Source organism: Phalaenopsis equestris, unplaced genomic scaffold (assembly GCF_001263595.1).
Source record: "Phalaenopsis equestris unplaced genomic scaffold, ASM126359v1 Scaffold232353, whole genome shotgun sequence".
NCBI lineage: Eukaryota > Viridiplantae > Streptophyta > Magnoliopsida > Asparagales > Orchidaceae > Phalaenopsis > Phalaenopsis equestris.
Window position 1 is genome coordinate 3,325 of NW_018250319.1, and position 19,414 is coordinate 22,738.

The 19,414-nt window shown below is 34.7% G+C and overlaps 1 protein-coding gene across 1 annotated transcript in view; it reads right to left on the reverse strand.

The window, feature by feature from the left end:
- Window positions 1-2,726: 2,726 nt before the first annotated feature.
- The window catches only part of LOC110038270 (sodium/hydrogen exchanger 4-like), a gene marked incomplete at its 5' end in the record, with an annotated part of 25,482 nt that continues 8,794 nt past the window's right edge, over window positions 2,727-19,414 (reverse strand). The window contains 6 exons of the mRNA XM_020743051.1: window positions 2,727-3,005; window positions 3,277-3,438; window positions 10,489-10,572; window positions 10,677-10,739; window positions 11,122-11,263; window positions 14,118-14,219. Coding sequence (XP_020598710.1) covers window positions 2,727-3,005; window positions 3,277-3,438; window positions 10,489-10,572; window positions 10,677-10,739; window positions 11,122-11,263; window positions 14,118-14,219 — 832 coding nt within the window. The remainder of the gene's footprint in view (window positions 3,006-3,276; window positions 3,439-10,488; window positions 10,573-10,676; window positions 10,740-11,121; window positions 11,264-14,117; window positions 14,220-19,414) is intronic.

Genomic DNA, 19,414 nt, shown 5'->3' on the forward strand with positions numbered 1-19,414 from the left:
TTGGAGGGTGGCTAATGTCTATTCTCTGGTTGATCTAAAATAGTAATGTTTTCCTTTTTCTTTGTTAGTAATGCAATAATTAAAACTAAAGAAGTCAATTCATCAGTCATGTGGTATAGAGAAGTCACTCATATTTTGCGACCTGTGTCTTATATTTTGTGACATGTGTCTTAAGGAGGTTGAGCTAGGAAATAGACTCATCACCTATTTTAGCAGGGTTGACAAAATATTATGAAGAAGTTTGATGAATAACAAGAATGGAGTAAAAATATGTTGCAATTTAAGAACAAGTGAGATCAGTTAAAAAATGACTGAAAATTATGGAGGAAACTATAACAGGATCCACGGGCTTGCATTAGGTTCCAATCAAATAGGCTTATTTATTTTATAAATTTTTTTTAATTTAATTTTTCATGTATTATTGATATTTTACATATTATAAGTTTTATGCTTTTTGTAATTATTTTTTCGCTTTTTTCATTTGTTTTTCGTTCTTTTTTTGTGGGTTTGCGAGGTCCATGATGAGACACTCGACCTTGTGGATACTTATGGATAGTTTGTTAGTCACTGTTAGTTGGTGTCATATTTAAAATTCTAATAAAGGCAACTAAGTTCCTCTTTTCTTTTGGAATGATATGGTTTTTGAAGTACTTATGGATGGCCTGTTAGTTGTTGGTTGGTGTCACATGTAAAATCCTGATAAACCAAATTCCTCTCTTCTTTTTTATGGTGGAGTTTTTTAGGTACTTTTAGATGGCCTTTTTCTGGTGATATGCATATGGGACACACACGGGCTTGATTGGTCTGTTGTCTTCTTGTTGTGACAGGTCTGGTGGGATTGGTGTACTAACTTCTATGAGACCTCGAGCTTGCATAAAATTGTAAATGATTACTGTTTTGTCAATTTAAACATGTGTTATGACTAATGAATTATTTTTTGAATCATTTAGAGAAGATGAGCTATAGGATTTCAGGGACCTCCTGATGATTGCTCTGCCACTGCTGACTTCAAACTTTCCTATTGACATCACATCCGACACATAGCTACGCGAGATAGTTTTACAAGTGCTCACAAAGAATCAAGAAGAAGAGTGACTTCTTCTAGTAGGCAGACTGTTTAGTAAATTTTACTGTAGATAGTGATTGGGAATGAATGACATCCCTGGAGGACGACATAGATAGTGGCATAGGTCATTTGCATTTCAAAACTAATATTATCATATTTTAGAATATAATTTTAAAAGCTTTTTTTTTCTTATTTTAGCAATCATGATACTATTAAGAGAGGTTTATATCTTATTTTTTTATACTATTCTGAATTGTTTTTTCTTTTTTTTTTGTTTCTCAAGTATCAAATATATTGTTATGACAGTTATGTTGCAAACAACATTAATATATAGGAATAGAATGATCATTTATCCAGAAACAACTACAAAATAGTTGTTTTCCAACAACACAAATCAAACAATCAACTAGCTTTTGGATCAACTGCTGCTCAGTAGTTTATGTGCGGCTTCTACTTATCAACAACTTATTAATAAGTTACAGCTCCCAAATATATTCTTATTATGATGGCTCAAATCTATATATATTCCTTGGTGCATTTTGAAGATTTTTAAAGTCAATGTTGCACTATCCTGTGGCACCAAATGAAAATACTGAAAGCAAGAGGTGGTTTAAAATTTCCAAACCTTACCAACCTTAACATTGCATGCAAAAGGTACATTTCCAATACAATATAATATTCTATCTCTTAGACTATTCTAATGTACATAAATAACTCTAGAACATTCTAGGTTATTCTTAGATCCTCTTTAGAGCTTTTCCTTCTTGCTCTCCCCTGAACGTGGTGGAATCTTCTAGAGCCCCTTTGATGACTCCTCATATTCGGACCTTCTCTAGAATCTTCCATCCTCTGTTCGTCTCGATGATTTCTCGAATGTCGCGGAGCGTGACATAAGGCTCTTATTATTCCTAAAACAATGTTAAAATAGGAAAATAGAGAAAAAAAAAAAACAGTTCAAAATATCATAGCTTAAAAAAAATCATTGATCGTTATTTTAACTCAATAGTTCAAAACAAGCAAAAAATAAAAAGGCCGAGCTCAATTGCTCAAAATCATTCCAATTATTCATATATACACAATTTAACCCTTAAATTTCACATTTTGTAATTTAAAAATTTAATTATACAAATTTTATCCAAAATTATCTCTCAGACTAATTAAATTATGATCATGTATAACAAAAGGGCTATATACACATCAATTTTATGGATAAGCATTATATAATCAAAAGATTGAATTACGAAAAATAATAATTCTATGAAAATAAATTAATCACAAAAAATGTAACTGCTTTGAATATTTGACATTCAATCTTTAATTTAATCCAAAATAAAATTAACACCTCTTTCATATGCATAAGACCCATTTAACAGAGAAGACTACCACAAATACTCCAACTATAACTACAAAATGCAAATGATCCACTCAACACTGACACAAAATAACAATAAAAGACAAATATACAATCATTTGGTGCCACCACAAAATCGTTCTGATCCTAAAGGTAAATCATCCAATAGAGAGGAAAAAGAACTATCATGCTAAAAATACCATAAAAAAAGGAGGCCAATATACAAAATCATTATTACCGTCTTTCAGATAAAGTATATTATAGTTCTAACAGCTTATCCTAAAACCTGAAATAATGTGGCACTGAACATTACCGCCGTTCTCCTCGAGAACTTGTTGGTCCACCAAACACTGGCCTCATGTAAGCGTCATCGAACTTTCTCCAATAGACATGAATTGTGTGAATCGGATTTTCCAAAAGAACCGCTAAGCTTCTTGTTGTTTTGACAAGACTGGAATCCGTAGATTCTTCTATGGAAAGAAGAGGAGCAGTTGGATCTTCTTTGCCAACTCTGGTTTGTGGTTCACTCTTCCCTCGAGCTTGGTGTATTAGCTTATTTACAAGTGGTTTTGTGAAGATGCCGAGTGCCTGAAACCAAAATTTTAGATTTGCATTTCATTAAACCAAGTTAAAAAGAATAATAAACGACAACTAATAATCAAAGTTTAGAAAATTAGACTGAATGGGTAAAAGAAGACTGGGGTTCTACCGGATGACTTACTTAAATTATAAATTTAATTAAATGTGAGAAAAATAATGTAATTTAAAAAAAAAAAAAATTGATTGTAAAATATAAAATAAACTTCTCAATATTTAAACAACCAACATCATAATAATTTTGATGATAAATTATTTCCGCTAAGCTTCTTGTTGTTTTGACAAGACTGGAATCCGTAGATTCTTCTATGGAAAGAAGAGGAGCAGTTGGATCTTCTTTGCCAACTCTGGTTTGTGGTTCACTCTTCCCTCGAGCTTGGTGTATTAGCTTATTTACAAGTGGTTTTGTGAAGATGCCGAGTGCCTGAAACCAACATTTTAGATTTGCATTTCATTAAACCAAGTTAAAAAGAATAATAAACGACAACTAATAATCAAAGTTTAGAAAATTAGACTGAATGGGTAAAAGAAGACTGGGGTTCTACCGGATGACTTACTTAAATTATAAATTTAATTAAATGTGAGAAAAATAATGTAATTTAAAAAAAAAAAAAATTGATTGTAAAATATAAAATAAACTTCTCAATATTTAAACAACCAACATCATAATAATTTTAGATGTTATTTTAAAAGTTAATAACAATCATTTAAAAAAATTAAATATGAAATTTAAGAATTGCACTATAATAATTTTTTAAAAATTTTAGGGGCATTTAAATGCAGACCACCCATGTCTTATGTCTTTACATATCTAGCACCTATTCTTTGCTTTTTAGATTTACACCACCCAAATCATTCATATCACATCATAAGTGCTACTTTTTCAATTTTTAAATGCCGAAATTCATCTTTTCATTCACGGGTAAAATGGTATGTTTGTAAAAATTAAAGTTTAGGTGTTAGAAATGTAAAAAGATAACAATCGAGTGGCATGCATATAAATCCCTCAAAATTTCATAAGCCAACCGTAGAATGAAACTCAAATAAGCATTAAATCAATAAATATTTATTTATTATAATATTTGGCTATTGTATTTCACGGTTTCCTAAATTATAAAGAAAAATAATATAAAAAAAACAAATAATTGTGCAAGCAAATAAGGGCAAAGGAACATATTATTAAATTGTTTTAGTTTTTATAGTTTAGTCCCACAACTTTAAGGCCCTGTTGGGGCTGACCTGTTGTGCAGGGTGCATTTGGCAATCGCGATCCCAGTGCTTATTTGGATAATTTATATGAAACGCGGGCCGCAGGTTTTACCCTGCTGCCCGCATTTTTTTGCGATTCATTTATCCCGCTACCCCATCGTCCCACACACCATTCATTTATCCCAGATGGTTTTTGGTTGATGTTGGATTTTGGGATTTTTTTCAATTCTCAATGATATACTCAATTGATGATTTGGGTTCATTATGCTACATCTGGTTGATGGATTTAGATTTTCTTCACTCTATTCGGTTGATGTTAAATTCGGTTGATAGTGTTGCCCAAAAGTTGGTAGAGGTGGCGGTGTGTGGTGTGGAGGTGGTGGTGTGGTGTGTGGTGTGTGGAGGTTGTGGTGTGGATGTGTTGGTGTGGTGTGGAGGTAGTGGTGTGTGGATGTGTTTGTGTGGTGTGGAGGTGCTAGTGTCGTAGAGTTGTTTGATGTGGAGGTGCTGGTGTAGGGTAGTTGTGTAGTGATAAGGTGATGGTGTGGAGGCAGTGGTGTGGTTTGTGTATGCATTGGTGTGTGTGGTTTGTAGATGCATTGGAATGTGGTGTGGAGGTGGTGTGTTGTTGTGGATGTGTTTGTGTGGTGGTGTCAGATGATTGTGTGATGTGGAGATGGTGGTGTGTGGATGTGTTGGTGTGGTGTGGAGGCGGTGGTGTAAGAGAGTTATGTGGTGTGGAGGTGGTGGTGTGTAGTGTTAGTGATGAGGAAGTGGTGGTGTGTGGTGTAGAGGTAGTGGTGTGGTTTATGGATGTGTTGGTGTGTGGTGTGGAGGTGATGGTGTGGTGTGGTGTGTGGATGTGTTAGTGTGGTGTGGTGTCGTGTGGAGGTGGTGATGTAGGAAAGTTGTTTGGTGTGTGTAGTGGTAGTGTGAAGGTGGTGTGTAATGTGAAAGTGGTGGTGTGTGGTGTGGAGGTGGTGGTGTGGTGTGTGGATGTGTTGGTGCAATGATGTCGGGTGGTTGTGTGGTGTGGAGGTAGTAGTGTGTGGACGTGTTGGTGTGCTGTTGAGATGGTGGTGGAGGAGAGTTGTGTGGTGTGGAGGTGGTGGTGTGTATTGTGGAGAAGGTAGGTTGTGTGATGAGGTGGTGTGTGGTGTGGAGATAGTGGTGTGGTTTTGTGAAAGTGTTGGTGTGTGATGTGTAGGTGGTGATGTGGTGTGAATGTGTTGGAGTGGTTGTTTTGGTGTCCTCAAATGCCTGTGTGTAGAAGTGTTTGTGTGAAGGTCGTGTTGACAATATTGTAGTATTCTGATTTTTCTTTGATTTACAAAATTGTGGCATTTCTATTTATGGTAATCAGTTTTTTTCATGATAGTAACATAATAGTTAAGACCAAAGAGGCTGGTTCATCTAAGATGTGGGACAAAGAGACAAATAATATTTTACGACCTTAGCCTCAAAAAGGTCGATCTGGGAAATAGGCCGACAACCCATTTCAACAAAGAATGACGACAAAATATTATCACAAAATTCAACTAAGATACAGACAGAGAGTACAATAAGATGCAGTTAAAAAACAAGTGAGATCAACTCGAGAAGAATTGGAACAACTGAAAGAAATTAAAACAAGGTCAACGGGTTTTGGGTTGGATCTGGTAAAGCGAACGATTAATGCTTTCGAAGACTGGTGAGTAGAAAGGCTCGCAGTGAGCATTTCTAAAATGTCCCCCTATTTTGGTTAATTTTTAATTTGTTTTTAAATTGAACTACATGTTATATGAATTTGTAGTGTGTCTGCTACGAAAAATTTTAATTACAATGGAATCGATCCTGAGTTAGAGGAGAAGTTGAATCGTATGTTTCGGGGGGTCGTGGCAACAGACAATATACATGTGCCCCCAGTGAGACGGGGTTTGGTGGCATTTCCGAAAAATAGTGAGCCAACAAATAGGGTGATTCCACTGAAGACTCTATCTCGGACCTCTATGAACTTGAGTCCATGAGCAGCTCTAAGCGTTCACAGGTAAAAAAAAATTGGAGTTGTTTTCCTTAGAAGACAAATATCAAAGTCGATGGCTTCATGCAGTCCAGCAGGTTCTGCAAATTCTTAATATAATTCCAAAAATTATTGAGGACTTGCCGTTGTATTTGTTTTCTATGGAGTTTTTCATCAGGATGAAGTTACTTGGAGATTCGACCAAAGAGTTTTTCATCAGGATGCCCACTGGCCATATGGTGGCTTACGTACGACATTTTTTATGAGAGTACGAACATTTGAAGACTTTTTTTATTTACAATCGCATGTGACATTTATATTTGCCTTTTCTTTTTCATTTTGTCGTGGATATTTAAACTACTTGGGACATGTTTTACTTGGGAGTTTTTCATTTCTCATTATATTTTCTATTTACTTCTGCAACGTTATTTGCTTAAGTTGATTTTGTTCGTAACTTTATATGATTGTAGCTAATTCATTAAAGAATATGTGCTCGCCACTTTGATACCGAAATACATGGATGCAACCATAGAAAGGCGCAGAAAGAGAGTTGCAGTTGTTGTATTACAACTCGTACAAAGAGCGCTCCCATTGCATGACATCCTCATATGCTGGCGACAAATAGATTGAGGAGTTGCTTGAGGACCACCCAACCAGAATTAGTAATATGTTCCGCATGGCACATGCAATATTCACCGATCTGTTAAGGAATTACGCAAAAAGCATGGATTTTATGGCCCAGCCAGAACGACTTCACTAGAGGTATTGGCGAGAACCCTCTACATATTATTGCAACAAGAATCAATGCGAGCAATGGAGCAATTTCAACACTCGTCCGAAACAATTTACCAAAACTTCTCAATAGGGTTGATTGCACTTATTAAGTTTTTCTTCACAAGTCATAAACCAACAGATCTTAAGTTTTAATGAACCCCCACAGAGATTTCATACGATATGTGGTACGTGTCATACTAAGATAATTTCTCCTATTTATTACATTTGATTTTCAAGTAATTATCACAATCACAAACCTATTCATTATCATTCTAGAATTATATTGGAGAAATCGACAAAACACACATTGGTGCACGTGTTCTAAAAAATGAGAAGATCGCATTCATCGGCATTTGTGGGTCCCCGAAGCAGAATGCCATGGCTATATGCCACTTCAACATGTGTTTTACTTGTCACAACTGATTGGGAGGGCAATGCACATGACAGTCGAATTTTCAAGCTGATTGGGAGGGCAATGCACACGACAGTCGAATTTTCAAAGCTGCAACACATAGTAACAAGTATAACTTCTCACATCCTCTCACAGGTATGCTTAGGACTGGGTTACTCTCCTAATTCTTTTTTCCCCCAATACTGATCATGCAATTCACATCAGGTAAATACTATTTGGTTGATGTTAGATATCTATTGCAGCGAGGGTATCTCAAGCTCTATCTTGATATGAGATACCACATGTCTGACTTTGAGCGAGTTAGCAATATCACGTAAGACATAAAAAAAATGTTCAATAAAAGACATTCATTCTTATGAGGTGTCATTGAGAGAACCTTCGGTATTTGAAAGAATAAATGAGTGATACTTGGCGATATGTCATCTTATCTGTTTCCCAAATAGGTGCAGATCATAATTGTCATGATGAATCTCCACGATTACATTTAATGACACCCTTCCTGCAACGATATCAACTTTCATATGACAGACGAAGATCAAGAGTATGCCCATGTCGAGACTTTTGAGTACCGTCTTGAACATACTTTGTTACAAGCTGAAAATGATGTTCTCCAGAACTGCACTAAAGACGGGAAATGTGCAAGCGAGATGACAGAGTTGAGGAAACAAATTACGAATGCGATATTATAGGTGATTTTAGTATTCATCGTATTATTAATTGTAATGATTATTAAAGAGATTCATTATTTATTGTATTAATATTTTATACAATTGATGTTTATTTCTGTTATTTGTGAATTTGATATTAATTGTTTGAGTTTTGTATGTTGTTTGTAAATGTTTTTTTTTCCTTCTGCATTTCTTTTATTTTTCTTTTGGTGAATTTTGGATGTTTGTGATGAGACATTTGATTTTATGAATTATTCTGGATGATTTGTTTGTCGTTGTTAGCTGGTGTGACATGTGAAGTGCTAATGAAGGCAACCAAGTTCCTCTCTTTTTTTGGAGCTATGGTTTTTAGGTTCTCCTGGATGGTCTTTTTTGGTGATATGCATGTGCAACACACACGAGTTGGGTATTACAAGAGTTAAAGGCAACCATTAATTTCTTTTTTATAAGGTCTGCAACTTTTTTAGTGACGGATTCCTCGGATGATAAATTGAATTCTCTAAGACCTCAAAGTTGTATAAATCTATAATTAATTACTTTTTTTATCAATTTTTACTTGTGTTATGTCTAATGAGAGATCTTTTAAAACATTCATGAAAGATTAGCTCGAGGATTTTTTGTACCTCCTGAGGATGCACTGTCACAGTAAACTTCAATGTTCCCTGCTAATTTCACGTCGGACAAATAGCTACAGGAGAAATTCTACAAGTACCTGCTAAGAGTCACGGAAAACTGTCTTTTTTTGTGGGCGGATAGACTGGAAAATTCCACCGCTGAGAGTGATCGGGCATGGAGAGTATTCCTGAAGGATGGCTTCGCACGTGACATACGTCATCTATAGTTCAAAAATAATATTATCATATTATAAAATGATATATTATTAGTTTATTTCTTAATTTCAACAATCATGATACTCACTGTTAAGTGAGATATTTAACATTTTTTTAATATTCTACACTGGATTTTTGCTTGTAAAGTATAAAATATATTGGTATGACAGTTCTTGTGCAAAAAACATTACTATACAAAAGTAAAATGGTCATTTATCTAGAAATAGTTGCAGAACAAACAAACAGCCACTACGCAGCAGCTTCTTGTGACAGATACTGCACAACAACTTATTATTAAAATGCAGTTGCCCCAAACGAACCCTAAATCTTGAGTTTCACCATTCTTTTATATTGAAAAACAGGAGTATAGGAAGCTACAACAACAACACATGGGTTTTCCACCTTTAAAATTAAATATTATTATTTGTAGTAGTTGTTATAGAGGTTAAACCAGCCAATCTTTTCTAATTCTAGGTCGATTCAAATAGGTTCAATCTGGTTCGATCCAGGGGTGGTTATTAGGTCAACCCTAACCGAACCACTAGTCGGTTCACAATTGAACCGATCGATGGTCCGGTTTTCCAGACCATGGTAATAATGCCAGGCAGAGAAATTATCAAGGTTCGGAAAATTGAACCATACATTAGAATGGTAGAGGGAGATGTTCAAGATTCAAATGTTCAACAAGGATTGAATCGAATGATGTAATAAATAATAAAATTATTTAAGACATAAATAATATAATAATAATGTAATATATACGTAATAAATAATAAAATTATTTAAATAAGACATAAATAATATAATAATAATGTAATATATATAGTATCAAAAAATACATTGTGAGATGTAAATTAAGCATCTCAATATTTAAATGATTAGTCGTCTTTTTTTTTTTTTTTTTTGAATCTTCTTGGTTTTTGTTTCTTTTTAAAATGTAAATAAATGACCAATGACCTATAAATGTGCAGCCGAAGAACAGATTGCGAGTGGCCGGCGAAAGAGTTCAGGATCACAATTGAGTTGGGAGGGACTCAACATGCCTCAATAAAATGAATCGGAAATATGGCTTGTAGTTTCCTCTATTAGCATATTAGGGAAAAAAGATGATTAAATTTTATATTTATTTATATAAAAAAATTTTTCAAAAATTGGCCACAAGATTAAAATGACCTAAACTGACAAAGAACCGACTAGTTCTTTAAAATCGAGACCAATTCTTCAGTTCAATGGTCTAACAGGCAATTCAAAACAGTTCTAGCTGGTTTGATGCTGGGGATGGTTTTTAGTATGTTATCGGCTCAGACATACAACTGGTTCATGGTCTAACCATGGATATTATCACCACATACTAAGCAACGGAGAATCAACGGCAATAATGATGCCTGAAAATAGGTTATTATTTGTAACTATACGCTTCATTATATATAAAGTTCCACAGATTCTAAAACTGTAAATAAAATTAAAAAGCAAGCAGCCAGCAAAACATGTGATTGATTAAAGTATATTTGATGTTAGTTTGAGACAAAAATAACAGAAAAAACTGAAGCAACATTCATTAAAAACTCGCATAAGAACATACCAAAGTGGTGAAAAGCACAATCACAATGGTGCTTGTGATCATTGTTGCATGAACTGGGTCCCACGTAACTCCAGAAATAGTGAACTGAGGATTGTTGAATAAACATTAATTGCAGTTTTAAATTATATACATATCAAAAAGTTGTTTAAAATAACTGAAATGTAAGCACAAAATGGTGAACCACATACCAGGTTAAATGCTAAAGCAATCGAAATGGCTCCTCTCATGAGACCAGCCCACCAAATTATAAACTGTTAAACATTATAAATGATTTACATACAAACCAGCCAATTTCTATCTATTTACATATCTAACATCTAAACTTTACTTTTTATATTTATACCAACCCGATTCATTCATATCACATAAAAAATGCTGTAATTTTAACTTTAAAAAAGCGAAATACAACTTTTCATGCATAGGTATGGTGGGATGTACGTAAAAAATTAAGTTCAGGTGTTAGATATATCAATACAAAGGAATTGGGTGGAATGCATGCAAATCTTCCAAAAAAAAGAGACTAGTAATATAGGGAAGCAGGGTAAAATTGTAAGTCTTCGATTAAAATGAAATGATATCCCAAATAAGCTAGTGAAATATGATGAAATAATAAGGGCTCCAAAGAAACGCAACCTGGTGCTTAAATGTAATTATCAACCTCTCAGGACCCGAGCTGATGTAATTTGATAGAATAGAGAGAGGAAATACAAATGTTGCGCGTCCAAGTAACACCAAAATTATGAGGATAAAATTGACACCAACAGTAGCCTTGACACTGCCAAAAGAAAGAAGACCCTTCCATAAACTATATTTAGCAGATAAAGGAGTGCAACTGTAAAGCATCGGTCTAGCATGCTAGATCAAGAACATATTTTCGAAACAGGAAAAGAAAACTTAAGGAAATAATCACATAATAAACAAATTAAAATGTTTCTAATGCCAAAAGCTCATATTCAAAATAAATGAATCATGTGTTTCCATGACGTTGATGTTTCAAACAAATAAAAAGTTAAGTTCAACTAAAAAGTTAAAATCTAAAACCAGTGATTAATTCACTTGAAACATATCTAAATTCATCTGAAATGAGCAAAATACAATTCAAGGATGTACTTGTAAGAAACTATTCAGTAAAATATGAAGGGAGGAAACTTATGTGAAAGAGAAAGGACAACTTATAATCTAAACAGTCTTGGAAGGTCATCAATATAACAATAAATTTGTAGAAATTACTACTTCAATTGCCCGCTTAAATTGCAAACTATTCTAATGTGTCACTAAAGCGCAAAAGAATCCAATCTCAAGTACGGTTTGAAGAAATGATTATTCTGGTAAAAAGCTTATTTTCTTCATTCATGAATTGGGCTTCTATAGAGCCTTACAATCCTTTTACAAATAACCCTAAAACTTTTTCTATATTTTCTATTTACAACTAGACCCCTCAAATAAGATATAAATCTCAACACTCACCCTCAAGATGGTCTTGATGGGCAAAAGATATCCACTAAGCCCATATTGTCACATTATCTAGACAAATTTAATGAACAAAGTCCTTTAGTGAGGTAGTCAGCCACTTGCTCTCCAGTGGCTACATGACTTAGCTCTAGTAGCCGTTATTCATCTTTTCCTTGATGAAGGAAGCATCTATCTACACATGTTTGGTTCTATCATGTTGACCCGGATTGTTGGCAATGCTAATTGCTGATTTTTTGTTACACCACATCTTCATTTGAGTTATTTAATCTACCTTGAGCTCGACCAACAAGGCTCTCAGCCACAGAGTTCGATGAACATTTAAGTGTCTTAACAATGTCGAAATTGAGCGTTATTAGGCTCGTTCGATTTGTAATGTCTAGAAGCTCGATTCAACTATGAACTCGACAGATTTAGCATCCGTTTGATCTTTCAAATGCGTCTGAAAAACTTCCAAACATGGTTTTATATCTTGATCAGGGCTTGATTTGACTCAAGTTGGACCAATTTTGGTATTAATGAGTATGTCTCATCGAATCTATTAGTATGACTGCAAATTTGTTGAAATTGGACTTCTAGATGACTTTCAATCAGTTTGAATGTTTCTAGCTAAAAAAGGTGCATCGAGATCTATCATGCCTTAAGATTTGTGCCGGATGTTGGAAATTTGTTCATGACGTATCAATATGAATGACTGCTATAAAACGGACTTAAGAAGAGAATTATGTTATAATCTATAAGTATTACTTATATCATAAAACCATAGCATTAAAAATTGAACTGAATATTTCTTCTTTTTTTTAATTCTTCAACTAAGCAGTAGAAGCCAAAAATAAAGAGGAGGCCGAAAAAGAAAGGAAGAAAAGAGGAATTGATTTTAAAGAATATCATTGATTTAGACTAGTTAGCTCCAGTTTCTATGAAGATTACATTGACTTTAACTCTATGAAATGGAATTCTTAGCTGCTAGTAAGTTATGAAACATTGGAATCCAATCTCAGACAAAATCATAATGATTGATTATGCGAAGATCAAACAGCTTGATACAATGGAGAGTTGATTTTTTATCCTTTAATTACATGATCAGCCTTATCCATCACATTGTGATTGTTTGATAAAACAAGAAATATTGTGATTGGTTGATGATCAAGATCAATCAATATAAATCTCATTCAATGTCCAGTCATGCCTAGCCCACCTCCTTTCAATTCCAAGCAATACGAGGATATTTTTTCATGATATTGCCTATGCTTGGTTGCCATTGCAATCTACGGAATCAACATGTGCTTGCTGTTCAATTTTGACATATTTTTTCCTATTTGTTTTATAGTCGGCCTTCATTTCATTGGAAACTAAATAAAATATTATGTAATGATAATTTATATGGCATACCACACTTGAGTAATTTATATGGCGCAAGCACACGAGTGCACACACACGCACATGCACACACAAGCCCACAAGACTACTATATGAACACACCCACACCCACACCCACACCCACACATGGTGCAAGTGCCTAGCTTGTTGGCTTCTTCTCTCCTTTGAAGTTCATTGATAAGAGTCTCAACAATCCTATTGTTTAAAGTGGACCGGTGCCTCAATTGATTTCAAGATCATTAGTGAGACCTTAATAATTAATCTTGTATTCATTATCTTCTCATTATTCAAGCAAGTATCCCTAATTGTGGATGACCACTAACAACACTACATTAACCTACAAATAATCCACAATAATCATCCCAGCATTCCAAATCTTCAAGAACCCAACCAGCTTTTGCTTCGTCATCTAGAAAGTTCAAACAAAGGCCAATTACAATTATGCACTATGCCTTCTATATCCTGTTTATGTATGTTTAAATATAAGCGTAGGTTTGTTTATTGGATTGCGAATAGCCATACTGGTGAGAAGAGGCACTTCTGAGGAATTATAAAAATTAAGTGCTATGGAACCTAAGATTTATATATTTTAGCAATTGGACTAGCACCAAAACTTCTGCTGAAAATGTATTATTTGCAACCTTACGGTAGAGGAAGATACAAAATGTAAAAAAAAATAAAGACTACAAAAAGGAATAATGTTAATAGGCTAATAAAAAATAGCATTAACATCCACTATTTTTCAAACATGAACAAAAAAAATTGATAGTAAGGGATACCTAATTTTCGTCATTTTCCATTTCTCAATGTCAAAAACATCCATTCCTACATAAAGAAAAATGAATGTTTCTGCAATAGAAGACATGGTCGAAAAAATATGCCTGCAAAGGAGTAAATAATTAGTCAAAACATATTTTTAATAAATCAGTATTGTCACAGTGCACAGCACGAGCATCCGGTATTTGTATCTGTATTACAAAAAAAATAAAGTAAATAGCATATTGTATTTAGTTAAATCCATAAGCAACTACTCTACATGGCCCAAGGCTTTACCATAAAACATGGAAATTCAAAACAGAAAATGGGAATATATTGTTGAACATGTCTGTTTCCACTAGAATTTAAAATCTCTATCTCGATCCAATATATATATATATAGACTGTGTGTGTGTTTATGTATATATGTATGTATCTATATGTATGTATTTTTTTTTTTATAGAAAGCCCAAAAAGGCTAATATACTAACCAGAAAGAAAGATACTAAGAAAGATACAGATACAATATGTTGAAGGGCCCAAATAGGACACCCAGTTCACACCAAAACTAGAAAATACAGAAAATTACAGTAGAGATAAAGAAAAAGCCTAAACATGTTGAAATACAAAGTATCAGGTGGCTAGAGAGCAACCCAATTTGGTTTTGCCTCTGCCTGTGGTTCTAGGAAAGGAGCAAGCTAACAAGTTAGTAAGATGATTGTCATTGTCAGTAGTAATCAATGTGTCATCCAATACGTTCCCGAGCAGGAGTCGGCCTCCATTCTTTTTCTTCCTCCTAGAATAGACCTATCATTCCTCTTCCGAAGATTGACTCACCTGATCTTGGTCTAAAGTGTGCTGGAGATGTGCAGATTGTTGAACATTAGAAGCAACTACATGTTGTACCTTCTGATCTATTATTAGATCAAAGGAGCATTCTCGTGTGTATTGGCATGTAAGTGAATCTTCTTCAACAACAGTGGATGGTATAAGCACAACTGGATCTGTAGCTGTAGTATGTTGTTCTTCTTCAGGAACTGCGGTGTTGGGAAGAAGATCAGGTTGCGTCTTCTCAATTGGGATAATAGGTGGCTGTTATTTAGTGATATTCAGTCTTAGATGAGAATGTAAATGATAGCAAATAGTAGAGTTATGGGCAAACATACTATAATAAGAGCAATAAAGAGGGTGTGGTTCGATTTCAACATTTTGCCAATAACTGTTGTGAGTGGATCTAATCAATACATCATCCGGAGCTGGTTGGGTGATTTCTCACACACAAGCCACAGAGGTTCTGGTGACAGCAAGCGTAGAACTATCAACCCTGAGAGGCTTACTGTAAGCAGTTGCTAAGGAGTAGAGAATTTCCAAATTGAACAGATGTAATTTTAACTCCAGAAATTTTATCCAAACTAGAATGATAGGGAACTCCGCCTTTGGGTCGAAATTAACAGTCCACTTCAGAATTTTCATACAACGGTTGTCGATCTTGATAACTTTCCAAGAAAATATGGGGGTATAATCAACATCATGAGATAACTGAATCAGTATGTACCAACCTTCAAGTAAACCAATATTCCAACTGCCCAATTTTAAAGCCTCAAACTCTTTCCGAATGATCTCCAATTTTGGGTTACCATAATGAATTTTCCCACTAGAGCAACACGCCAAGAGGACGCAAGAGTACTGGTTTCAACCTCTGTGAGACTAAGAGCAGACTTCCCATTTTTTTTCCTCAGTTTTTTAATCAATTTTTTTATGGTGTGATCATCACCACCTTCAAGAGCATCGTGAAAAGAATGAGGAACATTGCAAGATTTTTTTATACTAAAACCAGTCTCTGATTCTGAAAGAGGAGCACAAGTAGCAATCGAGAGGTCGCCGACAAGTGCAGTAGCATAAGAACGGATAGCCATCTCTACCAACAAGCGACAAGATTTGTCGGACAGGAAGGAAGCGGGGAGACGTCGTCTGAAAGGAAATGCGAACAGAGCAGTGTGAACGCGACCAAGCTAGCAGAGTAGCAGCTCTATCGCCAGACCGAGACGAGAGGACTGCGAAGGAGGCGTCCTGGGCAGATGAGGACGTCGTCTGGAAGAAAATACGATAACTCGCCCTGCCTCGTCGTCTGGATGCGAAGACGGGACGAGAACACGCGAACACCCGTCGACGAAGACGAAGTAGACGCGAGCACCCGTCCACGCAGACGAAGCAGTATGTACATACATATATACGGACATATATATAAATATACATACATACATATATATGTAAAGATATAAACATACATACATACATATATCTATAGATATATACATAAATACATACATATATCTATAGATATATACATAAATACATACATATATCTATAGATATATACATAAATACATACATATATCTATAGATATATACATACATACATACGTGCATGCATACATAGATATAGATACTTATACATACATACATATATAGATACATACATAGATATAGATACATATAGATACAAGTGCATATACATACATATAGATACATGCATATATAAATACATATAGATACATACATATAGATACATGCATATATATATATACATACATACATACAAATTTAATATATATATATATATACATATATAATGTAATTTTAATTTTGTGAAAATGGTATCCTTTTATTTTTTGAAAAATGATGAGACCGAGTAGATCTCATATATCTAATAGTTTAGACAGCTGAGTACGATATCATAAATGATATATCATCTTGAAGGATGAACATATCACTTATTGGTAGGCTTAACTATTTAAACTTAAAAATTTATGACTCTATTTTGGTCTGCAAAATTTAAATCTGACAAGTTCCCCTACCTAATACATAGATTAGATAGGGTTTAGATTAATCTGGGTTCTTAAATTCCCTATAGGAGCAAGCCCCTATAGTTAATTACATGTTAGACAACCGAAGTCACATAAGAAAACTCTCGATAATGATCAGAGGTTTCGTCTTCAAGAATTAATATACATACATACATATATATGTAAAGATATAAACATACATACATACATATATCTATAGATATATACATACATACATGCATATGTAAAGATATATACAAACATACATACATACATACATACATATATAGATATATATACATAAATACATACATACATACATGCCTACATAAATATAGATACATATAATACATGCATATATATATATATATATATATATATATTGGAAGATCAAAGAGAAGATCTAAGCTTATTCAATTTGATGAATTTTTTCACAAGATTAACTCTCACCTTTTTAGCTGGTCTCATTCCTTCCTTTTCAATGGGGGCAGGATAACTTTACTCAAAAGTATCTTTACTACTTTTCCCTCTTATATTCTCCAAACCACTTTTATGAAGAAAAACACACAAATTCAACTGAAGAGAGCTTTCAATAGATTCCTATGGGCAGGCCAAAGGCAACAACTTCATTGGGCCTTTTGGCAGAAGGTTGCTAAACCCACCCTGGCTGGGGGTATAGGGTTTAAAGGGCTACAACAACTCATCCAAGTAAACTTTTGCAAAATGTGGACCAATTTCAGAGCTCAAACTTCACTTTGGGCTAAACTTTGGGCTAAATTCATGAGGGGAATTCATGAGGGGCGAGTACTGTAAAGATCAGCACCCCTCTCTCATTACAAGGAAACTGGAAACATGCTCAAATTAAGGCACCTTGCTGGGGAGATGTACATTTGGGATTTGGGGACTGGTAAGGTGAATTTCTGGCTGGATCATTGATGTCCTAAGGAATGGCTCAGTGCCCCCCCTTCTGATTTCAACCCCCACCTTACTGTGGCTGAGTTCTGGGAGGGTGATCACTGGTCCATTACTAAACTTCAGTCTATTCTCCAGGAACCTTATATTACTCAAATATCCAAAATCAACTTTGATAGAAGCAGGAAGGATAGAATTATCTGGCAAAGCTACACTAACCAAAGTCTTACTAAAGCTATATATGCTAAGCTTTTCTGCTGGGACCTGGTCTCTTGGGGTGAGGCCATATGAAACAGATTTCTTTCCCTCTCCATATCTTTCTTCTATTGGAGATTCTTCAACAAGCTTCTGCCCACTGATGATATACTTAAATTAAAGGGATTGAAGGGGCCTTCTAGATGCTTCCTATGCTTGAAGAACGAGGAAAACCTCACCAACCTTTTCTTTACTTGTAACTTTGCTCAAGGAGTCTGGACAGAAGTTATGGCTATGCTCACATTGGATGGATCTGATCTAGATTGGTCTACTCTTTCTGAAGATTGGCATAGCTGGCAAAGTAAAAAGTATGATCCTATTCCTTTCATAGTTGCTGGTTTCTTTGGATGGCTAGAAATAGCACTAAACATGAGGGTAAAGATATCCAGAATTCAAAGGTGATCGGAAACTATATCTCTTACTTAACCAAGCTGATTCAGCATAAAAACTTCCCTAATATCTGCAAGATTAAGATCACTAAATTTAGAGAGCCATATAAGATTGATAAGGTCTATTGGAAACCCCCTCAACAGTCAACTATTAAGATTAACACTGATGGCAGTTTTAATGTTTGGGATGCAGGGGTGGGGGGTGTTTTTAGGGACGCTTCCAGCAAGTGCCTCCTTTTTTTCCAAGCTCCCACTGAAGCCAGAGATGCACTTGAGGCAGAACTTATAGTAGTTTTTTGGGCCTTAACTTTTGCTTGTAAAGCTGAATGGTACAACATCTGGCTTGAGGTGGACTCTCTATTGCTCATTAAACTACTGGAATCTGAAGAACAATCATCCTGGTACCACACTCATTGGAAACAGAAAATCAGGAACTTCAAAAACATCCTCAGCTTCTATATTACCTTTATTTATAGGGAGGGAAATAAACCTGTCAATTGGCTTGCCAGACAAGGTCTGCATTCCAATTCTCTATCTGTTGCTACTGGGCCCCTAACTCCTTTAGCTCTCTTACTTCATGGTGATACTATTGAGGCCCCACATCTCATAATTAATGTTAACTAGTTTAATGGACTCACTGTTCCCTCTCCAAGGGGACCTTATCCCTCTTCTACCAGATCTCTTTATGCTTTCTAGTTTAGTTAGTTTTTTCCTACTGTTTATATATATATAAATATATAAATATATATATATATATATATACAATTTTAATACAGTTATTTTTTAGGTGTGAGTCACATTGTATTTTGATTTTTAGACTGTGGACTTTTCCAACTTTGTATCTTTGTGATGTTTGATTAATCAACATGTAGGGAGCCGAATAATGCTCCTTTTACAATCTATCTATATATATATATA